Raw genomic sequence first — 19,251 nt, 5'->3', positions numbered from 1 at the left:
TAGTAAAGGAATCTTGGTTCGGGTTTGATGCTCGTCATGATCTTGGGTCGCTCTTGATCGAATGCAAGGCTACAAATATCAGCCGAGTCGTCAAACAACAATGGTTGACCCATTCATGCACTAACAGCATTAGCTCCTTTAAAAATATGTCAGATGTAACAGACTACTACACCAGCGCGTCTACCCAGTCAAAACCCCTGTGATCTTCCTTTAACTCATACGTGCTTGCCCTCACTGAATCAGATACTACCTATCCACTTAATCAGTGTTCACTCAGTGCCTCCCCTTCCACGACATGAGGAATCAATCTCACGAATTCCACACAAACACCATTATCTGCCGCGGCGGCGGCCGACCGCGCCTCCTCTGTATTCCCGATACAAATACGGACAGCACACCAGTTCCATTTCGATCCATCTCTCTCGAACAAGGCAGCGCCAGTGGGCAACGAAATCATCCTTTGTGACACCGTCGGCCGTCCAGCAGGGCGCGCGGACACGCGGCCGAATCAGTAGCACCGCCGCGTCACCCCTCCCTCCCGGGCGCCCTCCCCTCCATCCCCGGGGCGACCCCCCCCCCCCCCCGCCGACCACTAGACAGGCTCGCCAGCCGAGAGGCGGGCAGCTAGGAGCCCATCAAAGTACTAAAGTAAAAATGCGCGGCACCTGCTGAGCCGACTTGGGAATTCGGTGAGCGAGCATCAAGACTGAAAGCACATACAGACGACAGCGCACGTGTGTTGGCCGGCGGTCACCGCCAGTGCGGCGACACTCTGATACCAGACAGCGGACAGCACCGGGAGACGATAGATAGCAGATAACTGGAAACAATACAGTGGGTTATAATATAGCATTAAATTAGTACCGTGCTGTTTGTGAAACGGCGGCAGCATGTCATTCTCACCCCTACAAGCCTCTGCGATACGATAGCACTAAGTATTTATCTGGCTGCATCCTCTTTCCGGCCGTAAAAATAGCCGCTCACCACACATAATAGGCGAAATGATCCGACGCCGCGCGCCTTGGCGCATATTGTGAGCGTGTAGTACCTCAGGACGCGGAAATGCGAGACGTATCGACAATGAACCCTCACCGGCGCCAGTTCATTGCCATAATTCCACAGAAATGACGCACCGCGCCGGGACCAGCTCCCGCACAGAGACGATACCGGCGCGGGGAATCGACAAACGGTTCAGAACAGCGCCGGATCGCCAAGTCTGTAGCTGACGTCACTGTTTTTTGTGACGTCACTTTTCCCGTTCCTAACGTCACCAATTCTTCAGAGACGGCCGGACAGAGTCGACGTTCGTTTTGCTCCATAGAAGTCCCCTCTCCATATTCAGTTAGGCCGGTCCTCTAACTTCTGCGGCAGCGAGCCACCAGTGGTGTAGAACGACTGCAACAAGTCAGACAAAGTGGACACGTGAGGGCTAGCGGGAATCGGGTGAGGAACCCAACAAACCCACACATTGACTTTGCCCGGTATAATGCTTGAGGCAGGATGAGCACAGAACGAAAAAAGGTAATTACTTTAGACTTAGACTTATTTCGTCGACTCCATCTAGTAGATGCAGGATCATTTCTGATCGTCTTCCAATTATGTTAGCTGTCTGGATGATATAAATTTTCAGGACATCATAGCGAGCGAAGCGAGCGGACTGACAGCGGAGTCTTACGTAGAATAACGGAAATTTCTGAGTATGAGCGGCCGGCCGGCCGTGGTCACGATTCTGCGACGCTTATATCTCAGCAACCACTTGACCGATTTACATGCGGTAATTTTTATAGGGCAGCTTCATTCCTTCTACCGAGTATTTGACTATTCCCGATGCATGTGGGTGACCCCTTATGCACGTGCCACGTGCAAAACGAAGAGGTGTCACTTTTCTAATTGTTGCAATATCTCTGTAACTACTTGGCCGATTGCGCTGAAAGTTGGCATGTAGGTAGGCACCCACTAGGCAGGCAATGCATATCCATGTGCCACAGTTGGGGTGCTGCCGCACGTGCGCACGTGCAGGGGTCGATTCCAGATCTCGAGAACGGCTGGACCGATGGCGCTCAAATTTGGCACATGGTTAGGGACCGGTTAGTAGGGTGCCGTGCAAAAGTCAGTTGGGACCCATTTTGCACGTGCCGGGTGCCGCTTCCAGATCTCGAGAACGGCTGGCCGATTGTGCTCAAATTTGGCACATCGCTAGAGACCGGTTAGTAGGGTGCCGTGCACAAGTCAGCTGGAGGTACCCCCTCGAAATTTCGCACGTGCAAGGCTCACCCTCTCGCTCGCTCCGTTAGTCGCCCCAAAAGGCGTTATACTGGTGTTAGCACTTCGAATTGTTTCATAATCTACGCACAGACAGTGCAGTACAGGAAACAATAAGCACGAGCAATGTTTGCCAATAAACTGTGTTAGGATTCACGATTAACAAGCATACGCATTTTGCCAAGTAGACCTGCAGCACCTGTCAGCTGTAGATCTACCCGTCTCAAACAACCCCCCCCCCCCCCCGAACTCACGCGGTGCGGCGCCGGCCGGTGGCCGCGATCGGGCAGCTCAATTACAAGATGGCGCACTTTTTCTTCTTGGCCGGCTCGGGCGGCTCCAGGGCGGCCAGGATAGCCTCGTCAAACACGTTCTTCAGTCCTTTCTGCGGAACGGAGACGGGCGAGTGTTAGCGGGAGGAATTCATCAGCTACCAGTGGGGTGGGACAAGGGTCATTAACAACGGACAACAGGTCACGGACAAAGGACAACGGTCACATGCATTCACCACAGGCCACCGAAAACGGAGATAGGTCACGGACATTGGACACATGTCATCGACATCGATCACATTTCACAAGTAATCAGTCATAGATCAACACGATACAAGGATGACGGTCATTACAATCAACTCATCTCCACTCACTAGATTCGGTACCCAACACAAGCACACGACTTCATATCAATCGTCCGCAGTCAGCGGACAGCATTCCAATCTCAAACTCTGACTACACCCACTCATCCTCGCCCACCTCTCACAGCAATCTTGCTTCTCACAACCCTTCCATTCTCACCTGTGTGAGCGCCGAGCACTCGACGTATTTGACGGCTCGCAGCTCCCTGGCCAGCTTCTCGCCGTACTCGAGCGAGATGGGCCGCTGTTTGTTTTTGGCGAGCTTCTCGTTGGTGGCGGCGTCGTCTCGCAGGTCGATCTGGGTGCCGACCAGCAGGAACGGCGTCTTCTGACAGTGGTGCGTTATCTCGGGCACCCACTGACGGGAAACGGCGAGGGAAATGGGGTTATTCACCGTGATAGGGGTGAGGTTGGGAGCTAACGAAGGAAAGATAAGGGGTTGAACGGTGAAGTGTGAATGTACGAAACAAGCGGCAATGATGAGCAAAGTTGCGGTGGAAGTCAGAATTAAAAACCTTCTACCAGTGATGGTCAGAACATCAGTGCAGTGGCGAGCACAGCCCTCCAGCAGTGGTAGCCTGAGCCAGCGTCAGCGAAGCAGCGGGTTTGGAACCAAGGCGGGGTAACGACAGCACAGAGTGTTGGTAAAAACTAGCCACGACGGATGGCAACGTTATCAACAAAATACATCAGCAGCTAGTCGGTGGCATTAAGGACAGATGATGAATAATTAATGCGGGTGAAAACGATGAGCAGTTGGGGCGGGGTCCAGTTTTTCACGGCAGTGCCGGCTTGGTACCATGGCGTGTCGATGGACAACGTGACAGGTTAAACTGGATACGTCCAGCGGACGCGCCATACAAAAAGCTGGTTCAAGAGAACCATCGTCTGGCGAAAGGTATTCAAGAACATCACATCAACTACAGCCAGTCTAATAATTCAGATAAATATAAAGAATACTGGCGTAAAATTGCTCATTTAACTGGCTCTCTGAGCTAATGAATGAAGTGCAGGACGCTGGAGCATTTATTCCTGATGTTTGTGATTCTCGGAAACGGCTAACCCCATCACTGTACCTCGCAGATTCGTTGCCAGCGATGCGGCGTTTAGCGAACATGGCGAGAATTCAACGAACATCCTATTTTAAAAGATCATTCAAATATACAAACAGACAGAATACAAAGTAAACCTGCGATCGAGTTTCTACAAAGTTCGACAGGGGTGTCATGATTCTGGGAATGTTTCGTGACTTGGGCACGTTTGTTCAAAGATGGAGGCGACTTCCACTAGGAAACGGGTGTCCTGAAATTCAGATACTGCCGCCGTCATGAGCAGTAACTAACGTCAACATGTCCGTGGCGTCAGAGTCGTCCCATTCCACGGCCGGTCAGAGGAAACGGTTCACCTGGCCGGACTGACCGGCGATGCAATCAGGGCAGTCACCTGTCCACCCAGCCGCTGACAAAAAGCCCCCGTCCTCGGCCGCCGGTCAGTGGCAGCCGGTCAGTGGCAGCCGCTGTGCCGTCCGCCGTCCGTCCAGTGTCGGTCGGCTCCCCTCGGCAGCCGGTCGACCGTCTCCAAGGACGGGGGGACCCCGCGCAGCCTCCGGCGTCTCTTATATAGCTGGTGGACGGCGCAGCCGCGCACTGACCGTCACGCTGCCGCCGAGGAAGGACATCACATACCGTCAGCAGCAAGTAGTTAACGTTCATTCGACGGTCGTTTGGTGCCTGCCCGTCCTCTGCTGCCTGGCGCTCAGACTTCATCGTATCTCAGCTCTTCCCTGACTCGGCCGCTACTGGTGTGGATCTCCGCTACTGCCGGCGTCCCTGGGGAGCCGTCATGAGGCCCGCGTCGGTCCGCCGCCCGGCCACCCCGGCGGTACTGCTCCTGCTGACCCTCCTCACCACAGTCTCCGACGCCCGCTTCAGCTACGGCTACAGCACCGGACCGTACGGCGTGTTCTTCCACACCGCTCGGCACGGCAGCCACGGCAGCGCGGCGCAGACGGGTAGCGGAGCTCACAACGTCCGTGACTCCGCCGTCCGAACAATCGGCAGGAGCGCAGAAATCCGCGACAGCATCGACAGCATCCCTCAGCAAACGATCCTTGATCGTCATGAAACTCCCAGTCAAGAAGCTTCAACGTATTCCAGCTCTGATGACCAACCTAATCTGACAGTTGGATACGCCGTCTATACAGAAGGCGACAAACACGCCGTGGAGAGCCTCCAGTATCCGGAGGATCTTCCGGCCAAAACATCTGACGGCTTATTTGAGTACCCGAGTCCACTCCCTAACGAACCCGAGGACGGCACGAGCGTCTTTGCGGAGGAGAGTGAGGAGGAGGACATCAAGTGTCTCCACGCCCGCCAGTCACCAATCGACATCAACACGTGCTGTGTGCAGCGCCGGCTCACAAGCACACTGCGGCTGAAGAACTTTGACATCCCGCCGACCACCTTCAACCTGAGCAACACGGGCAAGGACGTCATGTGCTGGGCTACGTGGCAGGACAGGACGATACCGACCATGAGCGGCGCCGGACTGCCCGGGACGTTCATCCCGTTCGCCATCGATATGCACTGGGCCACAGACGATTCGGCCGGCTCTGAGCATACCGTCAACGGCGGCCGCTACCCGCTCGAGCTGCACATCCAAACCTATAACGCCAAGTACGACTCGCTGGAGCTGGCGCTCACCAAGGTGGACGGTATCGCTGTGCTGGGGGTGCTCTACTCGCTGGACGAAAAGTACGGCGGCGGCCGCGGCTTCACGGCGCTCACCGAGGCCATTGCGCGCGTCCCCACGGCCGTCTCGACGGTGGAAATGGCGGCGCCGCCGTCCATGGCCTCCTTCCTACCGGACAATCTGTCGGACCGGGCGCAGTACAAGGGGTCGCTGACAGGAGCGCCCTACCTGGAGGTGGTGCACTGGATACTGCTGCTCACACCGGCGCGCATCCTGGCGCCTGAGCTGGCCCTGCTGCGGTCGCTGCAAAAAGAGGACGGCTCGCCGATCGGGGACACGTACCGCGCGCCGCAGGACCGCTGCGGCCGCCAGGTCACCCGCTCAGGGTTCCGACAGCTGTTTGAAAAGTGCGCCTATCATCAAACCGACCCAGCCGTCAGAGCGTAACGGAGTCGGACAGGGAAAACAACGGAGAAAGACGAGCAAGCGAACACAAATCGTGCGAATATCGATTACACACTGCGAGTTTAACTTGTTGAGGTGTTACTGGCTCAGGGCAATGAAGTGTAAACCGACAAAAGCAGCCAATACGTCCGCGAATATAATACAGCCAGATGATTGCGCTATTTAACGCAATTTTGCATAAAATTTTGTCGCTGGTGCAAAGATCGTTGGAGCAGGATTGTTGTCGCAGTTTGTGTGCCACCATCATCACTTACATGGCTCCTCTGTTTAAGCTACCTGTGTTCATTCATTTCTTGCACTTTTACTAAAACTTATTGCAATTGCTCATCTGTTGGCATTTCAGTAAGCTGTGCGCTCTTTTGTTGCAATTTTTCATTTTTCATCATGGAGGATCAGTTGGAGACGTTTGATGTGTGCTCCTATGTTAGGAGATCAGGGAGTGATGTCAACTGAAAATGTTTTGTGTGTATTGCCAAATAAACATCACAATAAAACTAAGCAACCAACAACGGGAACTGGTTCAATAACAAGTACCACACTCAGCCTACTGACAACAACCGCCTCACCTGACCACCTTCATCCACCAAACCAGCCAAGCACACCCATGAGTCCAGAACCCACCTTCTCCTTGACGTTCTCGAAGGAGGAGGGCGACACGACCGAGAAGCAGACGAGGAAGACGTCCGTCTGGGGGTAGGAGAGCGGCCGCAGGCGGTCGTAGTCCTCCTGACCGGCCGTGTCGAACAGACCCAGCGTGTACGGCTCGCCGCCAATCATCACCGTCACAGCGTAGTTGTCAAACACCTGCAGATGGCAGTCCGAGGGTGTGATGGGCGCGACGGGGATGGGAGGGCGGGTGTATGATTGTTGTGCATGAAACTGGTAGAAGACCCGAAAATGTTCTTTTCTTTAGTAGCTAGTAGTCAGTGAGAGAAATAAACTAACTAACATCAGAATAAGTTAGAGGTTTTAAAAATTGTATAATTGCCACTGTTATTGAAACTTAAACAAATAAGTCTGTCATCAGAAATGATTGATTATCACATGCAAACAAGCATTGGGTTCAGCAAGCAAATGTACCATTTAAAATAAGAAGCATTAGTACCTATCACAAGCTGCCCTGTTTAGATGAATGGTCCTAATTCAGTGACTGCAACTGGCTGGTAAGGTATATAAGAAACTTACGGTGGGCACATATTCTGATGGGAAGCGGTTGGTTGTGTATGAGATGAGCAGACAGGTCTTTCCAACAGCACCATCCCCTACAACGACACACTTGATGGTTTGCATAGTTACACCTGGAAATAAGTAGAAAAAAATCAATATTCAACACCTAACAAGCTCACTAAGCTATGGTAAGGCATAAGAAAATCTAACATTATCACATATCAAACTAATGATTCATAATGCAACCTATGGCAGCACTTGCAAAATGTATTTGCACCTGCAAGTGGACAAGTTGAAGTACCTACTGAAAAAATGTAGGTAGTTGGGTAGTAGTAAAGCAGGCATCACACTAGTTTTTTTCCAACCAAGAAGAGGCACTGTAGGTTAGGTTGAAGGTTGTTGATTTTATGGGGTAGGTTTTAGGTTGTAGTTTGTAGTTTTAGGTTGCAGGTTGTAGGTAAGGTTAGGTGAGGTTTGGTTTGGTTTGGTTTGATGAAAATTAAGAAAGCATCTTTAGGTAAAGACGTGCTTCTCCTTGGATGGAAAAACGAGTGTGACACCTGCTTTATGACTACTGGTAGATGGTCTTAGCATATAGGCATTGAAACAATTACCCAACACTCGCCAAAATAAGTTGATATGTGCTTAAAACAGGAAGACATAATATGCTTTTAGTAAAGTTGCATTTAACAAATACCTACTGAAATTTCCAATAAAAATAGGCCAAACTGCAAAACATGGGCACTTAATTTTCATGAGATCCCTCATCCCAGTGCCCTGCATGCACAGTGCGCCAGGCCTCTGCTGCCCTTGCATTCCTCTTTGCCCAGTGCCCTAAGCAAAGATTCAGTTCAAGTTGTCACTTGTCCATCACATGCTAAGCTGCCAAAAAGATGTTAAAACAAAAACAGAGCATGCTGTAGCCTATGTATGTAGCATGTTGATGGAATGATTATTGATTTCTTCATAGTTCATAGTTGGAAAGTGGAATAAGTGGATGAAACTCGTAGCTTGAGATAGGTAGTACCAGTTCAGTTTGATGATGCCAAGTATGCTACCATTTTTATTTTGATAAAATGACAACAAAGAAGATATGAATATGAAACTTCACTCTCACCTGTAAGGCCTCAGGGCAAAATTAGTGGAAAACAACCTGGAAATTATCTTGATTTTTATCTGCCTCCCAGGCTGAAGATAAAGCTTGTGAAACGCACGCTCCAATCACTCGATCAGCATGTGATGCACACACTTCAAAGAAAATGACACATATATTTTCTACGGTCTATAAAATTCAACCGTTTTCCGTTATAAATATACTCCAAATAACATTTATCTAGCTGTCCCGGTGACAATGTGACAATCATTACTTCTTGGGAGCGTCGGATGCGTCACTCATCAATTGCTGCCATATCAAAAGGTAAAGTAATTTTTGTAGCACCAAATATAGCTTCATCATAATTATCTATGGTATTCCATCCATAATTTCGACAATTATGATTTATTTCGTAAGAAAATATTGTTCTGTGCAACCTGAATAATCACATCCATCACAATCAAGCTGGTCTAGGAAGGGTAGAAAGGCTGAAAATAAGCCAATGATATAGGCTCGACCAAGGCCCTAAAACATAGGCTCGACAACCACCATAGGAGGGGTCTCTGGACTGGATAAATGTGATGGATGACCTGTTGACACCTGCAACACCTAAAAAAAGAGCAGTCCATAAATTTCGATTAACCACTAACTCTGAACTTGAGTCCCACCTGAGCTCACAAATGGCTGAGTGCTGATGCCCTTCGGCTAGAAAGACGTTCGTTTAGCGTTCATGCACCGCTAGCTCTGTATTCGAAAAAAAATACATGAGCAACAGGAGCTTGGAAACACTAGCTGGGCGTCCGAATGAAACAACAAATATTTACCGGGGGACGACTAAAGCAGTGCTGTCCAAATATCACGAGTCGGGTCGAGCTCTCCAGCTCGGTCTGTGCCGCGGAACGGAAAAAAGCTACCACAGAACAGTGATTACGACACATATAATCAATAATTAACAGAGCTCTTCATTCCTATCGTAGCTGGATGACAGACGATGCAATTTGTCAGACGAAAATGTTCATTCAGCTTCTTTAATTACGCAGAACGGTTTCAGGTTTGTAAACACAGAGCCGCACGAACTGATCACGAACTGATCACACAGTCCGATCACAATGTGTGCTGGCACATTGGAGCGCGCAATGCGCATCGCAGAACGTCGACGCTGTGTACCTACTATCCAAGCAACAATCGAGGAGCCTCACTAGGTAGCCAAACCATGTAATCGGACTTCAATGCCACAAAAACACAAAGTGAAGCACTTTCATTCACATCGACAGCTACTTCAGACAATCCTACGCCTTGAAACAACAAAATAAATAAACAAGTCGACGAGAAACAGCAGTACCGAAAGCTCGCCTCACCGCCTGTCTGAAGGAGGGAGGAAGGAATGACGACTCGCCGCGAACGACGACAGCTTTGGCATCACATTGCTAGCAGCCTGTGCAAGACGACCGGCCCGGACCGCCATACCCCACTCCCGACACCAGCCCAGCTATTAACGTGACGATGAAACCACGCCCGCGCTGCGTTCCTTACACCCAACCACCCTCTGTGACAGTGCAGCCCCCACCAGCCACCTCCTGAGACCCACGTTTGGTCGAAAACCCTGTCCAATGCCTCGGTTCACCGGACCCATCGCCACAAAAACCCATACACTTTTACAGCATCGTCCCGCAACCATTCGTAGCAATCACAGGGCATGCACGCAAATGCAGTCTTTAATTCTGCGGTCTTTTTGTAGTTGTCGCCCGGTTGAGGACGAAACGTGAGCTTAGGTCAGCTGATGCTTGTTCCCTGCTTGCTCCATAATACGTCATACCATCATAACTGCACCCGCCCACAACCAAGTGTGTGAACTGTGATGTGATCCATGCTTTACGGTAACGCGCACAGCACTAGCGGCTCCAGCGCGCCTCCCACAGCCCTCCTCGGAGCGGCAGACCCGCCTCCAGTCGCACTATCTGCTCCTTTCGACCGTACTCTGTTCCGTTCTTACTCTATTACTCGCCAATCCCTTTCCTAATGCTCTCGTAGTAGTTACCTTCCACCTTCCTTTCAGAGACGTCCCCTCACCACCCACCTCGAAATTCCTACCAGATTCATAGCAAATACAAATACCACTGACAACCCTTCCAAGACATTACAACCCACCTCCGGCATCGCTCCCATGAGTGACAACCCTGACTACCATCCGCGTCCCCGCCGCGCCCCTCACTGCTGCTTTTTCTGCTGAGCCTGCGTCTCTGCCGGCGGCGGCGACACCTCGCTGCTCTCGGCGAAGCTGGCGGCGGCATCCAGCCTGCTCTTGTCCACCGGGTACAGCCAGCGCTGGTACAGGTACACCAGGAACACAAGGTCGTCCCGGAAGCAGGCCACGCGGTGTGCCGTCGGCATGGTGATGATGAACGCGAACAGGTCGTCGATGAACGTGTTGAAAGCCTGTGTGAGGAGGGTGGGGCGGTGAAGGGCTCATCGTCACGCGCGTTACGAAAAGCAGGAAAATTCATTTACATTGCGTAAGGTCGAAACAGGACACGAAAGAGGCGTAACTTGAAACTGGGAGGCTGGTACGAATAAAATTTGACGTAAGGAAGATTAAGCTTGAATCCAGCCACTCTCAATCCTCGTAAAACTTCATAGCCGTTTCTGGCGGCCCCCGCCTACCCCTGACAGAGTTTCCGCCCTATCTTGGCGCTGGCACCCACCTTGTACATGAGAGCGCGCCAGGGCAGGTGGGCCACCGACTTGAGCTTGTAGTTGACAAACAGCTGCGGCAACATGAAGAGGAAGCCGAAGGCGTAGACGCCGTTCACCACGCTCTGGATGCACCACGAGTACCAGCTGTCGAGAAGGAGGGGGGGGGGGGGGCATGTCAGGTCTGGATCGCTGCCAAAAAGATGTAAGAGGTGATACCAGTCATAAACTCGTGGACCATTTACATAACATGGCAAAGCCTGATATTAAGCTGAATGTTACCGATTTGAAACCCATTGAAGTTTCGCTGGTTGTATGTATGCACCTTAGTTTAGTTGCATTATCTGCGAGCATAACAAACCCTCGTTTGGATTTCTGAAATTCATACCTTCCCGCTACCTCCCAGCCCAAAGCAACCAGTCCCCATATTTGCTGAATGGCCCAGCTTCAAACACTAGCGACATCCCCGAAGTCCACACAAAAACGCCCGTCACCAAGATTCTCCCCCTCCCTCCCTCCCCACCTCTACACACCTCTTGTGCGGCGTGTAGAGCAGCGAGTACACCGCTCCGGCGGCACACAGCGGATAGAGCAGATACGACAGGTAGGTCATACTCTGAGAGTCGAACGCGGCCGTGCGCAGTTCGTCTGAGGTGCGCGCGCCAAACGACAGCCGCGGCACCAGGCCCCAGCGGATTGAGATGTGGAACGCCTTGAACACCTTCCAGATCTGCCGACAGGGGGGGGGGGATCAGGCCGGGGAAGGGGTAGGGAGGATAAGATTGAGTGCTACGGTACTAACTGATAAGAAACAGCATCCTTGGGGTTTTAAGTATGAAATAGGAAAGGGATATTAAAATCTCTCTGATATGAGCTGACTCCTGAAAAATATGAGAATATATTAGCAAGTCAAGCAGCATTTGTATACCATTATCAATTAAATATATCATCATCTCGCAAAAACACATAAAACGCCAGGTCACCACTGAGATGCCCCATCTATAATTCCATAGACTAAATCACGGCGCCTCTTCTGCCCGTCATCACTAACCTCAATGACGGTGCCGATACCCATGGGCACGATGACCAGGTAGCTGGTCTCTTCATCCAGCAGGTAGAGAAACACCACCACCTGCGAGAAGGCGCGCCACAGCACCGCCTTCGTGGACAGGCCGGCGAACGAGCTGCGCCGCCGCCAGAACTCGATGTCGTTCTTGAACGCCAGAAAGTCGAACAGCAGCTAGAGGTAGACAGAGGTCGGGAAGGTGACTTTAGAGATATGTCAACATGCCTTTAATAGTTGGAAAAACAAAAACAAAAACAAAACAAAACAAAAAATATCACAGGTAGGTTAGTTAAGCTATCATATCTGGAAACGCGAGGTAAAAAGTGGTAACCTAGGGATAGTGTTTAGTAGTTCCGTTGTCTAAATTGCATTGCACCGGGTAAAACACAATATCCGCAATCCCTATGGATAACACGCAGAGTGACAGTGACCCTTTCACGCAAAAACCCTGCACGCCCACACGAAATAATCCCTACCATTCGCCCTCACTTTTCTCCTACTACCGCCAGTACTCACGTGGACAGCGGAGACGAACATGGTCACCAGCAGTAGCACCATGTTGGTCTCGGTGAAGATGCCCTTCACCTCGTCCAGATCCTTGGCCGAAAAACCCAGCTGCTGCATCGACGTCATGCCCAGCTCAAACTGCATCCACAGCCTGGGACGGAGGTAAAGACAGCACAAATCGTCACCACCGGGACAAAGTACAGCATAGTTAGTGAGATGAACGTTCTGTGATCGGTTGACCGATATCACGCCATCACTACATGAAAGAAAACCAGATGAGCATATATTTTTTTTCCGAGGCGTTCGAGCATTTCCATCAGCTTCTGACAGTGAAGGGTACCTATCTAGTTAACATCATTCAGACCGACCCGGACAGACTTCAAATTGAGTACCCTGACTGACCTCATTTTACCGAGTCGCGCCGGCTCCAGTCTGACTGTGACGTTCATCTGTTCTCCCGGCGCGGCGGTGATGCGGGTCAGGTGTTTGACCCGGGTCGACAGCTGGTCCACGCGCAGCAGGGGCAGATATCTGCAGATGTGTCAAGGTCAAGGTCACAGCTGGATCACGGTGATGTCAGGGGCGTCAGGGCTAGGGTCACGAGTGAATGCGTCACCGAGAGGCCAAGGTCGGGAGCATAGTATAACTGCTATGGGTCACTACTGCTCAGCAGACTACACGCTTAACCGGAACTCCTGACACGACGACAGGAGTTCTGACGACAGCCGAACACCGACCTGCCTTCTCGGACGTCGACCTTCCACTGGATCACTGACCTACCCGCTGTACCACTGGCCCGCCATCTGGGTAATATACCTGCCCTCAGGATCACTGACCTGCCTCCCAGTGACCTGCCCTCTGGGTCCAACTGACCTTCCCTCCGGTGACCTGCCCTCCGTTGACCTGCCCTCTGGGTCACTGACCTGCCCTCCAGTGACCTAGCCTCAGGGTCACTGACCTGCCCTCCAGTAACCTACCCTCTGGGTCCGACTGACCTGCCCCCTGGGTCACTGACCTGCCCTCGGGCGACAGCCGCTGGGCCACCATGGCCGCGATGTCTGCCGGCATGTCCTTGCGCGGCAGGCCGGCCTCCTCCGCCAGCACCAGCAGCGGGACGTGGGAACGCAGGTGGGGCACCGGCCGGCCATCCGAGCCGGGGGGCTGGGACGAGCGCGGCGCACTCTGTAGGGAGGGGGGGGCGGTGTAACTGCTTAGATAGTCACTGCTAGCGGAGCGGGAATATGGGTGTAAAAAGCCCGCTCCCAGATAACGATTCAGATCATCAGTTCCCAGTCATGCAGCTGCTTCAAAAAATGTCCTCATGAATGAATGTCTTATCTAGTGTGGCAAAAAAAGATCGAATGCCATTTAGCACTGGTTCAATAGCACGCAAATTAAAATTACGAACAAATAAAGCACGTTTTTATTTTCCGGCTTCTAGTTCTATCTGAGCCATCCACAAAGCCACCAGCATCTACACCTCACCCCTCCCCTCCCCGTACCTGCTCATCCCCTCCCAGCAGATTGAACGCCTCCGTCTGCGGCACGTGGCTCTCTATGAGGGGTGCGCGCGCGTACACGGCCACCGGACTGCTGATCATATCCTGGTAGCGGCGGCCCGGAGGCGGCATCGGGGACACGAAGGCGTGCAGATGGAGGGTGCCGGCGCGCTGCTGGGCCAGGCCCGGTATGGTGACCGCGTACTGTCTGAGAGACAAAGACAGAGAGGGGGTGGTAGGCTGGGTACATACGTACTGTCTGGGAAAAAACGGCGGGGGGCGGGTGGTAGCCTGGGTACGTACTACGTACTGTCCGGCAAGGTTCGTACTGTCGTACTGTAAGAGAGAGGGGCGGGGGGAGGTAGGCTGGGTACGTAGACGTACTGCCTGAGAGAACGGCGGGGCCGCGGGGAGGGGTGGTACAGGCAGGCGAAGAACAGACTGGTGGTGGCCATGTGGTGGTTAAGAAATGGGACAGAAATGTCGATATGCACCCACGTAGGCAGCCGTTTGATTGATTCGCAGATTCGCGGAGCCGAGATTGAATAGAATGCCAATACCATTTGCTTGCATTTGCAACACATTTAGAAACATTACTGCTCACCAGCATATGATTGTTTGAGCAATCCATAACACTATCTGGCCATCAGGACCAGAAACGATCAAACAAATGGTTTACCAAGCATCTTAAGCTCCTGATGTTAATGCGATGGAGTAATAATAACATCGAAGATTAGGCATCGAACAAAGCATACAGGTAATGCGCCCCACACAATGTCAAATGTCTTCGGCCACGATTTTGGCTCCAAAAAGCATGGCGCCAAATTTGGTGGATGACCCATTTGCTGACCTACTTTCTTCTTTGACCCTAGTTCCCTTGAGCTTGAACAGAGTGGCCTTTGAGGTATCAGCAACATATCATAGCATGAAACGATATGTTACCTTATCTTAGAACAATTGCTTCTCTCTGGAATGCTACTAAACCAGCATCAAAACTTTTTACATCCTGCCAACATGATCCACCATTTCTGGTTTCACAATATTGAGCTCCACGTTTTCATGGAAGTAAAAGCATGTGCACTTACTCTTCCTTTGCTTCTGTGAGATCCAGATCCTTCCATCTTCCAAGGAACTTCAATTCTGATTGGCTTTGAATGTTTGCTGAGTTGGACAGATACAGCAAAAACTGGAAAACACATTATTGTTATGTTTCAAAACCACAAAGCATTCTAAAGCTGTGAGCAACAACTGATGGTGAAAAATGTGTGAAAATGCTCAAAATACAGCTAAAGGTAATAGTATCCATGGTAAAAGTTGGCTGCTACCATGGTCATGGGTCAAAGGCAGGCCAGTCTAGAGACCTGGGTGCCCTACCACACACATTACAATTATCCCATTGTAAGCTTCCACACAAAGAAAATATAAGTTGATTGTTGAATAAGGAAACTATGAACTATACACTGCATGTTGAACAAGGCTACATATACCCACACAGCTCAAATTGCTCAAGCAAATCATTTTTATTCTATCTCATCTACATTTTTACCACTGCACCATAACTGGATAAGATAAATAGGGTAACTGAATAATCTTACCTGTAGTTTTGGTTTGGTGCTAAGATGAGACTGAATACAATCCTTTGATGTCTCGTGACATGTTGGAGGTAAGAACAGAGAAGCAATTGTCCATAAGGAATGGAGAATGTAGGCAAGAAACAGCCCAGAGAGAACCAGTGTAAAACTTGGCCTCTGCATGCTTAATTCCTGAAAGGAGATGGCATGTCATGAATAGTAAAATAGATCTCTATTTTAGCTTAGCAAGCACGCACTGCGGTGGCATGGCCGGCCGCCCGCAGGGCATACCCCACCAGCACACCTTTGTGGCGGGTCCAGGAGGTACATATACCTACTTATACTTACTAAAGCTAACATTCAACATTGTACAGAAGGTAGGTTAAGCTTCCAGTAACTGAATTGGAATGAAATGAACTGAACGCCTGGTGAAATGAACGCCTGGTCGCAAATTCAAATGGACGAATGCTGATGCCGTGCAAATTGCTGACGTCGAATCTAACGTTCAACAAAATCATTTATAAATGCGTAGGGAATCATACAACAAGCGATCGGAAGACACGTAATTATCAAAATGTCTCGAAATCGATGAGTGAAACAGATTATACGACAAAACCACACACAAGGCAGACATGAAAAAAATCAGCCGAAAAAAAAATTCCCACCGGTACATCTGCGCAGCGCTCGTCTGTGCTGCGCCGAAAACAATTTAGTGTATTTTCTGGGTATCTCATTGAACTGCTACGTCATGAGTTTTCCAATATAAATACTTCTTTTCATTGTTGTTCTTTTCCTTTTGATGATTTGTTACAAACTTGTTTTATTTCTATAATTATTGAAGAAGTTTTGCGGTAGTGACAGGATGAGAAACTCTCAAAACGTAGCAAGAGATATGACAAATCATTTGTTTTTTTATGACGTCAGAACTTTGTGAGTTTTACCCTTTTGAGCTTACATGCAACATCAGAATATAAAACAACAACACAACACACACACACAGAACTTACTGTGCTTGATTTTTTCGCAATATTTCTGTTGGCTGAAACTGTACTTGGGCGGAAAACTTCGGGAAAAGTTATATGGTTCTGGGTGCAGCTTTAATTCATTAGCTATGGCTGGCAATGCACTCAAACGTCTGATGGCGGAGTACAAACGTAAGTTTTTGTTTTTCACGTTAAATGGGAAAACAAACAGGCTTAATGAGATTATTTTTCACATTTTACACTGGTTAAAATATATGTATGAATATTGTGGGTCACCATAGGATGATCGCCAATGGCAATTAACAAACAAGCAACTGAATGAGCTTTCTTTTGCAGAACTTACCCTGAATCCACCCGAGGGAATATTGGCTGGGCCCATCAATGAAGAAAACTTTTTTGAGTGGGAGGCACTAATTACGTAAGTAATGATCAGGATCATTTCATTTTACTCCAACTGATGGTCAATTGTTAGATGTGTTCAATTTTTCCTTGAAAGTAATTTATCAAGTCATGTAGTTGAGTGGTCATGCTTGCTGCTTAGTTACGTTTAATAATCTCCAATTTCAAAGGTGAACTGCAGGGCAGAGGTCATATTTTTCACTTGCCTTAGTTATGTTGAATGTTTTTTCATGTGTACTGTGTTTCAGAGGACCTGAGGGGACATGCTTTGATGGAGGAGTGTTCACAGCAAAGCTGACCTTTCCACCAGACTACCCACTGAACCCACCCAAGATGCAATTCTGCTGTGAAATGTTTCATCCCAACAGTAAGGCTTTTGCTTCCTTGATTCATGAATATTATGTTCTAAATCTTCAGGTCACAATGTCATTACATCTGCCGAACATAAGCCAGCACATATGTCAGCTGTGTTAGTAATACAGTGTGCCATGTGGCACAAATTTGGTGTAGCAAGCCACAATCTCATTTATCAAACCATTCGCCACCCGTTTCCTGACTCACCCCTCCCTCCGCGCTAGTTTACGCCGACGGCCGTGTGTGCATCTCCATCCTGCACGCGCCCGGCGACGATCCGATGGGCTACGAGACCTCGGCAGAGCGCTGGAGCCCCGTGCAGAGCGTCGAGAAGATCCTGCTCTCGGTGGTCAGCATGCTGGCAGGTGAGCACTGAGCGGGCTGTGGATGGTGATTAGACAGAAGACATCGCGGGAGCGGCAAAACGGCGAAACAGATTGATATCAAGCCATCCGTGCACGCTTGTAGTAAAAATGGCGATACCGGCAAATGCGTCATTCGTGTGTGCTAAGTGCTTCTAACTCACGTTCTGCCATTGTTTGATGTCGCTTTGCGACTTCAACTACTGTTTGTTCGTTGGCACGTCAACAGTCACGATGTGCCCATGACCTCCACTGTAACGACTCCCCTGTGTCCCACAGAGCCAAACGACGAGAGTGGCGCGAACGTGGACGCCGCCAAAATGTGGCGCCAAGACCGCGAACAGTTTCAGAAGATCGCCCAGCGGCTGGTGCGTAAGTCGCTCGGGCTGCCGCCGCCCTGAGATGGACAGATACGATATAGCGGATATGATCTGTACCCAGTGGTCATGGACAGGTCAGGGGAGAGGGGTATACCCACAGGAGGGGCACGGGCGATAACCCACGGACGACAGTGCCATACCGACTGGTGAGGAAGTCGGTAGAATATGGTTCTGTGGCGCTGAATACGTCCAGGGAGCTTCCAGTGTGATGATGACACGTCAAAACATGAGATGATATAGGTACCTAATTCGTCCGCCGCAAATGGTAATGGTTTTGTTGGTGTGTACCGCGGGGACCTGGTATGAAGTACGGAGGTATGACAGGCCCGAGGCCCTAAGTTTTCCACGCCAGCTTTTCCATCATAAAGTTATTACGTTGTGGTACGTGAGGCGCGTGCCACGGAAGTGTCCGAGCTGCTTGTTATATTTAAAATGGTATATATGTGTGTGTATACAGAGAATCGCTAAGTTGTATGGATGTCGTGTTTTTCATCATGTCAGGTTAATTTGTGAACGGCGAGGACTGTTAGTTGGCCCGGGCCCTGTTCAAGTGTCCGCGGCCGCCGCGGCTCCCGCGGCCAAAAAGGCGGAGCTTAGCTGGCGGCCAATCAGGCGAGAGCAGCATTCTGGGTAATGCGTAGCTCTTCCTGCGGCTCCCGCGGTCGCTCGGGAGCGACCGCAAGGAAACTTCGACATAAACTGCGCGCGTGAGTCAAAACATTGCGGATTTCGCTCTTTGTTTCGGTTGATTTTATTATGTTGTTAAGGTATAATTGCTTCAAAAAGGTACTAATTGAAGTAATAAAGCCATTTTAAAGCAATTACGCACAAAATTTTGATCAGCATCTCCTTTCAAAACAACCGTGCCATTCTCGTCGCCGGCCGCAGCGGCCGCAGCCGCAAGGGTGTTCAACCTAACCGAAATTAGGCTCCGCCTCCCGGCCGCGGGAGCCGCGGCGGCCGCAGAGCACTTGAACAGAGCCCCGGAGCGAACTTCCACTTTTTTGTTAATACGACATCGATGGTTTGGAAATGTAATTGAAATCAGAGCCTCAGGTCACCAGGTGTGAATAAGAGTACATGTATGGGCAACGAACTTCTATCGTTTTAGATTGATCCACAGCAGC

At 50.3% G+C, this 19,251-nt stretch overlaps 3 protein-coding genes across 8 annotated transcripts; 1 reads left to right on the top strand and 2 right to left on the bottom strand.

The window, feature by feature from the left end:
* Nucleotides 1–335: 335 nt before the first annotated feature.
* On the bottom strand, nt 336–8,613 carry LOC122368182 (cdc42 homolog). The gene is made up of 6 exons (XM_043341883.1): nt 8,337–8,613; nt 7,238–7,350; nt 6,674–6,856; nt 3,057–3,254; nt 2,517–2,647; nt 336–1,395 (listed from the first exon to the last, which is right to left on the bottom strand). Exons 2-5 carry the CDS (start codon nt 7,340–7,342, stop codon nt 2,558–2,560), a joined length of 576 nt encoding a protein of 191 aa, XP_043197818.1. The 5' UTR covers nt 7,343–7,350; nt 8,337–8,613; the 3' UTR covers nt 336–1,395; nt 2,517–2,557.
* Nucleotides 8,614–9,032: 419 nt separating this feature from the next.
* On the bottom strand, nt 9,033–16,341 carry LOC122368191 (cleft lip and palate transmembrane protein 1-like protein). Of its 5 annotated transcripts, none has more exons than XM_043341902.1 (11): nt 16,312–16,341; nt 15,671–15,838; nt 15,161–15,261; nt 14,079–14,283; nt 13,592–13,758; nt 12,979–13,107; nt 12,586–12,727; nt 12,055–12,243; nt 11,537–11,733; nt 11,015–11,150; nt 9,033–10,748 (listed from the first exon to the last, which is right to left on the bottom strand). In XM_043341902.1, the coding sequence occupies exons 2-11, from the start codon at nt 15,827–15,829 to the stop codon at nt 10,521–10,523; spliced, it is 1,653 nt and encodes a 550-aa protein (XP_043197837.1). In that variant the 5' UTR covers nt 15,830–15,838; nt 16,312–16,341; the 3' UTR covers nt 9,033–10,520. The 5 variants fall into 5 exon arrangements, with proteins under 5 accessions (XP_043197837.1, XP_043197836.1, XP_043197840.1 ...); XM_043341901.1 differs by having other exon boundaries at nt 16,279–16,312; XM_043341905.1 differs by lacking the exon at nt 16,312–16,341 and adding an exon at nt 16,255–16,306.
* Nucleotides 16,342–16,604: 263 nt separating this feature from the next.
* LOC122368189 (ubiquitin-conjugating enzyme E2 G2) lies at nt 16,605–19,220 on the top strand. 2 transcript variants are annotated; one of them, XR_006254196.1, is made up of 6 exons: nt 16,605–16,800; nt 16,966–17,047; nt 17,277–17,395; nt 17,607–17,747; nt 18,024–18,678; nt 19,076–19,220. XR_006254196.1 is itself a non-coding variant. In XM_043341899.1 (5 exons), the coding sequence occupies exons 1-5, from the start codon at nt 16,758–16,760 to the stop codon at nt 18,143–18,145; spliced, it is 507 nt and encodes a 168-aa protein (XP_043197834.1). In that variant the 5' UTR covers nt 16,605–16,757; the 3' UTR covers nt 18,146–19,220. The 2 variants fall into 2 exon arrangements, 1 of the variants encoding a protein (XP_043197834.1); XM_043341899.1 differs by having other exon boundaries at nt 18,024–19,220.
* Nucleotides 19,221–19,251: the final 31 nt, after the last annotated feature.

Source organism: Amphibalanus amphitrite, unplaced genomic scaffold (assembly GCF_019059575.1).
Source record: "Amphibalanus amphitrite isolate SeventyFive unplaced genomic scaffold, NRLGWU_Aamphi_draft 000930F_arrow, whole genome shotgun sequence".
Classification (NCBI taxonomy): domain Eukaryota; kingdom Metazoa; phylum Arthropoda; class Thecostraca; order Balanomorpha; family Balanidae; genus Amphibalanus; species Amphibalanus amphitrite.
Note: the sequence above shows the minus strand (reverse complement) of the source record. Positions and strands in the feature narration are given on the sequence as shown.